The sequence below is a fragment of the Austrofundulus limnaeus genome, unplaced genomic scaffold (genome assembly GCF_001266775.1).
Source record: "Austrofundulus limnaeus strain Quisiro unplaced genomic scaffold, Austrofundulus_limnaeus-1.0 Scaffold1479, whole genome shotgun sequence".
Classification (NCBI taxonomy): domain Eukaryota; kingdom Metazoa; phylum Chordata; class Actinopteri; order Cyprinodontiformes; family Rivulidae; genus Austrofundulus; species Austrofundulus limnaeus.
The window spans coordinates 1-6,997 of NW_013953881.1; the positions used below are offsets into that span (position 1 = coordinate 1).

General features: G+C 39.8%; 1 protein-coding gene across 16 annotated transcripts in view; it reads right to left on the reverse strand.

The window, feature by feature from the left end:
- Positions 1–1,162: 1,162 nt before the first annotated feature.
- LOC106535526 (serine/threonine-protein kinase WNK2) overlaps positions 1,163–6,997 on the reverse strand; it is a 45,775-nt gene continuing 39,940 nt past the window's right edge. For 12 of the 16 annotated variants that reach the window (XM_014032546.1, XM_014032544.1, XM_014032545.1 and 9 more), the window contains 3 exons: positions 4,493–4,537; positions 3,694–3,995; positions 1,163–1,783 (listed from right to left, as the gene is read on the reverse strand). In XM_014032546.1, the coding sequence (XP_013888000.1) occupies positions 1,433–1,783; positions 3,694–3,995; positions 4,493–4,537 (698 nt within the window). In that variant the 3' untranslated portion in view covers positions 1,163–1,432. Of the gene's footprint in view, positions 1,784–3,693; positions 3,996–4,288; positions 5,232–6,997 lie in introns of those variants that run through there. The other 4 variants (XR_001312453.1, XR_001312452.1, XM_014032551.1 and 1 more) reach the window with 3 other exon arrangements.

The window sequence follows — 6,997 nt, forward strand, 5'->3', positions numbered from 1 at the left end:
ACACATCATTGAAAAATGCAAAACAACTAGGCTGTGGTCGAAAATCAACCTACAAAATCAACACATCAACCTTTATACAAGGAAATAACACTGCTTTTTAAACCTCCGCTTTATTATTTTGAGAAGTTTGTCTTTTGCATCATCAGATGGGAACAAAACAGTGATATCACCTTGTTAAATAGCAGCATCAAAATTTAAACATCAATCCACTTAATAAGTTAAAAACATCTGATTTAATTGGCGATTGCACTAAACATTTTGTATATAGTATATTCTGAGCAGTAGCCATGTTGAATGAACATTTAGAAGTAGTGAATTCAGAGTTTGTTGGGTTGTTTATGATTATACTTTGCCTGGTAACTTCTAACCAAACGTTTCTGCTCGCTCCTTTTGCACAATTCAAAAAGGTAAGGCTTGTGCCAAGGCCACAGTCAAAGCTTTGTGGAAAAGAGGGGGCTGGGGTGGGGTTAAATTGCACTTTTAAGCCTCAAGCTTTCACATTGTATTTGCTACATTCTGATCAGAACCGTACCAGAGGCATCTACCGTCAAAAGTTCAACTATGTACAGTATATATGGCTCTCTGGACACCATGTTTCCTCTGCAAACGTGCCAGCCCTTGGGCGTCCCAATTGCATCGGATGTCCAATCAAAAAGAGGCTTTGTCCAACTGAACCATTCGACCTGAATACGTGTATTTTTGGCTGCTGGTATGTAATCATTCCAGTAACCCAGTCAGTCATAAATTAAATTGTCCCTACAAGGCATCAGAACATCCAGTCGTTATGGCATTCCAACTGTCAAAAGGGTAAAGTAAACAATGGCTGAAACAAAATTAGAATAATTAGGTATATACTGTGGTAATAGTGCAGTTCTAGAAGGGCATTCACATGTAAACCAAAAGGATCTATGCATTAAAAACAGACTGTTCTCAAGCTACCTTCAAACAAAATTCAATGTAGAAATGCTTTGTTTCAAAGAAGAAAAAATATATATTTACAGTAAGAAAAAAATCCATGTTCAAGGCACTACATTCTTGCAAATATTTTTAATGTAAATACTGTCCCATTACTGAATCTTAATCTTAAGCCACTTGTGTTTGGATTCCAATGTAGTGTTTTAAAGTAAACAAAAAGGTAAAAACAGAGGGAAATTGGTTTCTGACTGCAAATAAAAAATGTATTTTGTGGCTGAGTTAATTGGGAACCACTTAAAAAAGCATAAGCCAAAAAGCAAAATGTATTCAGATATTACCAACATGTACTGTTTGGTTTACATACATACACACCATTTACAACAGATATACGTGTTGTTTAAAGAAAACCAACACACTGTTCTTTACAAGATCAGACTATATACATTTGTGGCTCTTATGAACAGTGTAAAGTAAGAACAGACTCTCCCGAAGACACCGAAGCATTTCACTCAGCAGATTAGGTAGTTCTAGCGGTTTTTGAAGATTGGCTGGTCTCAGGATTGTGCATGACAAAAGGGAAGGCTTGGATCCCTGGGTTTGCCATTGTGCTGTATGGTATCACTCTTGGAGCACCAAGCATCCCTACAGGAACCACAGAGCCTACTGGACTGGTCACGCCTGCCCACTGCTGTGGATAAAGAGACATCGGAGCCATCCCACCATAGGAGCCTGCTGGTACAAGGAAACCAGAAGGGAGCACCATGGAGGCGTTTGGTGCCAGGGCTGCAGGCAGACCAGGGCCTAAAGCAGTAATCACTGGGCATGGGAGCGGTGGCTGGAACTTGTTGGTAACAACAGGGTATTTCATCTGGAATAGGAGGGAGTTGTTGTAGAAATTTGTGCAAAGACTGACTCAAACAATGAAAACAAGACAGTTTATTAAGGCTTTTATACACCAAACCAACAAAAGATAACAAAATGCCTCCTGTTGTGTTCATTTCTATATGTGCAATAATAAACAAACAACTCTACACAAAGACTCCATCCAGCCGTCCATCAGTACATACAGTCTGTAACGGTGCAGGAGGACATCATGTAGCCATTGCAATTATATTCATCCATCCATACTTGCTTCATCTCTTCCAGATCATGGGGGTCACTGGTGCCCATGCTGGGCTGGGCCTACAAGGTGATTTTACCCTGCATTGCACTGCCCGGGCGGGGTTCAAACCCGGTTTTGGCACTTTTGTATTAGCCCTTATGGCCCAGGTCCACCCGATTTCTAAAACCTCAAGAACTGTGGTTCCAAATGGGTCGGGCTGCTCGGTCCCATTTGATGTCAGCTATTGTTGCTCATTGATTGACTCACTGACCGGGGGGGTTACGTCACATAGATGAGATTAACTTTATGTGAATCGTTTGAGGCAACTAACATTTTTTTCACGAGTTTAACTATAAAACAGCAGCAGCAAGCTACCAAACAACAACAAGCTAACAAAAAGCTACTGTTAGCTTAACGTTCTCTGTCAACCCTACTCTCTCGTCTTAAGAGACCTACTGCTGGATGGTCCGGTTCAATATTTGGTGCCTTCCAGTTTGGTGTACTTCATTTTTGTTTTGTTGAAAATAAAAGGAAATAAGATTGTGCTTGTTTAATATTATGATCCTGCCCATATTGAGACAGCTCTCTGCTCAAACTAAACACAACTGGGGCCAGAGCAGAGTAAAGTCGGGCCAACTGGTGTGGGGGGTGGGCCGGGCTGAGTCGAGTTGAGCCTTACAATGCAAAAACGCCTTGCATACGTGCCAGGGTACACTCTGGACAGGTTGCAAGTCCATCACAGAGACAAACAACCCTTTACACTTTCACTCACACCTAGGGGCGATTTAGAGTTGCCACACTAAACTAGCATGCATGTTTTTGGTTTGTGGGAGGAAGCTGAAGTAACCAGAGAAAATCCACACATGCAAGGAGAGAACATGCAACCTCTACCCAGAAAGGTCACCGGCCAGGATTTGATCCAGCAACCTTCTTGCTGAGTGACAACAGCTCTACCAACTGAGCCATCGTGCACAGTTGGCACCATCATAAATAAATCAGTAATCAATATTTTATTAAAAATAGAAAACAAAACAAAAAAAATCAGTTAAACACCTCAATGTTTGTAAAGGGGACATTTTTACTTTGTGTTTTAATATACAACCAAGCTTCTTGAGTATAGAGTAAAAAAAATGAGTTAAACTAAAATGTTTCTTTTCAGTACACTTATTCCCATTTTAATGTTTTGTGCAGCTAAAAACAGTTTACGTCACTGTAACATATGGAGTTTTATTACTGTGCTAAGCTATAAGCTTCTCTTGATAAGAGAAAAATGTTTATTATTATTATTATTATTATTATTATTATTATTATTATATAAACTAGAGGGGAAAAGATGTTGAGCTGAACCAACAGTGTCTCGGACACCAAACAGAGAAAAGGTAGTGTCTCACTGGGCTGACACCAGAATACACTTCTTACAAAGAGAGAGCAGAAAAAAGGCCGTGCTTTAAAATCGGTGGCCACTTAAATTCAGCGATACTGCAGCTGAAAATTTCACTCAATATTGAATCCTGTTTGAGTTCCCAGCTAGTCTCCAACAGATGTAGTCCAGTGAGAGACGAGATTAATAGACATGATTTCACCAACTTCTTAACGTTCTCAGCCTTTGTCACCTTGGTGTATAAAAGCCCCAATAAACCACCTCATCACTTATCCCACTTATTAAATCTAAATACCTCACATGCACCTGCTCCCATCAGGGGTGGTCTGCCTTCAAAGCCTTGCAGGCACCTCTGCTGTTTCATCTGGTTCAGGGAGGGTCGTGTCTGACTGGCCGCTGCGACCGTCTCTTTTGTCCAGTCGTCTACCAGTTTGTGAAGATCCTCCGTGAACGTGCCTCTCTTGTTGTTGCTGTTGTTGGTCTGAACCTGAGCGAGCCTCGCAAACGTCTGGGGAGAGGGTGACGTCGCCGCTGCGGTGATTGGTGGCTGTGTCTGACCGGAGGCCGTCTGTGCTGTGGTGGTGTTAAGAGAGGACCCTGTAAAAAAAAATTAGGTAAATAAAAAAAAAGGTCTTAGAAATCTTCGTACAAGAACTTGGAAGCTATCAAATCAATTGGCTGTGGTATGGCAGAATTTGAGGCAGTTTAGACAAAAATGAACTTATAGCACTGTCACACAAAAGCCAACTTTATGTGAAGCCAGAGTGAATGTGCATGAAAACCACATCAGACATATTTTTGCCAACCTTGTAGCCAAAGGATTACAACACAGAGGACTCCAAAAGAAACTACAAAAAATGAAATGTCTGATTTGCAGGCAGTGAAACTCCAAAATAAAAAAATAAAATAAAAAAATGCCATGCAAAACAAAAAGTGCAACAATCTGTAGTCTTAGTGCCCAGGTCTTAAACATATAGCACCAAATCTCCAAGTGCCAAAAACAAGAACACAAGTGTACATACATACAGAAGTAGTACCAAGGTTGTGAGGAATAGAGTAAGAAATACAGAGAAAAAAGTAAATAAGATAGTTACTACTACTGCGCTCTTTGCCTAGACATAGTCGTTTCAGAGTGGACCCTATAAAAAGGTAAAACAGCACAAGACAGAAACAGTTAGGCCAGGACACACTGCACACCACAAGAATGTGGACAAGCTGCTTCAGAAGCACATTCAGCTATTAAAACAATTGTGGAGAGAAGGAGGAGGAAAGGGGGTTTTATAAAATGACTGGAAGAAAAGAGCCAAAGCATCCCTTTGGGTAATCGTAGAAACACTGGCTACCATTAAGTGTACCTGATAAACATTAATAAAGCACATTATGGCTTAGATTGTGGTGTAATGACATCCAGCTTCTGCTTCTCGTTAGGATGAAGGAGTTTTTGGACGGATGCATAACTATGACAGTATTTTCTGTGTTTATCGGTTGGTAATGTTTTGTATGAATCAGTGGAAGAGGAAATATTAAAGACAAGATCCCTGTCCATGTGAGAAAGCCTGTGAAACAATAGTGTGAAATCTAAACAAAATAAAGCTTCACGAACTAAAAGAGCACACAGACACTAGAGGGAACTTTTCTGAGTCGGCACTAAAGAACATGCAAGTAACTGAGGAGAAGTCAAAAACAAAACAAAACCAACAAAAAAAAAAAACAGTAATATTGACGATACAGCCCTTCATGTGGTGAAGCATGTCTCCATCAGAGCACTGTTTGGCGTCTGCGTCATGCACGTCTTCTCCATCCAAACATGAGGGACAGGGAGAGCAAAGGGCCCTGTCGAGCAGATTTCCTCTGAATACACAGGACTGCAGGCTCAGGCAAAAGTGCCTTTATGTAAGGGATGTTGTACAATAGAAATTAACAGTGGATGGAAATAAACAATAAATTAATAGGGTATAAAGACAGGCATTTTCTCACACACGTACACACACTTGTAAAACAACCCCACTGTCTTTAACTTCTGACCTCAAGCCCATGTTTGGACAGGACTATCAGAGTCCTCAAGCTGAAGTGTGCTGATGACATCTATTTTTTTAAGCCAAAAGCACTGTGTTAAACAACTGAATGAGGAGGAGGTAATGTACCCACAGATTAATGGATATGAATGCAACTACTGTTCTTTGAACTAAAATGATTGCCAGAGGGGAAAAACATGAATACAGCTGCTTATTACGATTTACACGCAGCTTGGCGATTAAGTATCAATCAAATAAATGTTTCATTCTTGATTTGATTCTGACCGCCCAACACTAAATGTCTAAGAGGTAAAATTACAGGTAAAATGCCAGTGATTCAGTGAAGTGTCATTTGAGCTTATTGCCATGACTGAGCTTGTGCTGCAAAATTGTTCTAAAGAAAAAAGTACAATATAAAACTATTAAAGTTGACATCAAGCCGTAGTTCAGTTACCAGGTATGTGTCTGAATGCAAAAAATATACAGTGCGAGTCAAAAGTCTCAGGACACCCTTTTATTTCAGAAGCAAAATTAAATCTCTGAATGTCCCAGCAAGTAATGAGTGAGGGGTCCTATCTTTTAGGCTATGTTTGGAACATGATCGCCATCTTGAAATTTGCCATTTTGGAAGATTTTTCAATCAGATTTGCAATATCTCTTGTGATTCAAAAGCCATCAACACAGAAAGTTGCAACAACTAAAAATGTTGTCTGTGATGTACATCTTATTTGATGTGTTCAATGTGCTGAACACAGACAAACCCGTGTCACTGACCTCTGAACAAGAAATATTGCACAAATGACTGCAGTGATCCATTTCTGAGATAATTCTGGTTTCCTTTGATATGCTACACGACCACCTTCCCATTGAAAAATCCTCCAATATATGAAAGATGGAAGATTTTTCCCAATGGAAAAAACTTGAAAATCTAATATGGAGGCTTTCAAGATGGCAGCCATGTGGCACCCTCATCCATTACTTGCTGGCGTATTCAGATATATGCATTTTTTCTCTTTTGTTTCTAAAATAAAAGGGTGTCCTGAGACTTCTGACTCACCTGCATTTTAAATATAACTAGATGGCACTAACAGTTTTAAAAACCCGTTTCTAAAGGTCTTACGGGATGCAGAACAAACTTAAATGTGATGTGGTGGCATTACACTGTCAAACAAGTCTGAAGGCAATTTAAGACAAGCGTTTGCTTTCAAATTACATTATTTCTATTATTATTATTATTATTATTATTATTATTATTATTAATAATCATTATTTTACGATCTGATTCAAGTAACAGATGAGCCAAAACACGAGTTACTGGCCCACTGAAAAACAAACATTTCCTGGCTGCACAAGTCTTTTGTTATCGTTGTGTGCTTCTTCGGTATTGTACCGGATTTAAAGGGAACCACAATTAGTTTTGGCATTAGTCTTTATTTGATAAACATTTATTTTAACTGTAACATAAAGACTGTAAAAATATGTAGGCTGTTTATCCATCCATCCATCCATCCATCCATCCATTTTCTTCCGCCTATCCGGGGTCGGGTCGCGGGGGCAGCAGCTTCAGAAGGGAGGCCCAGACCT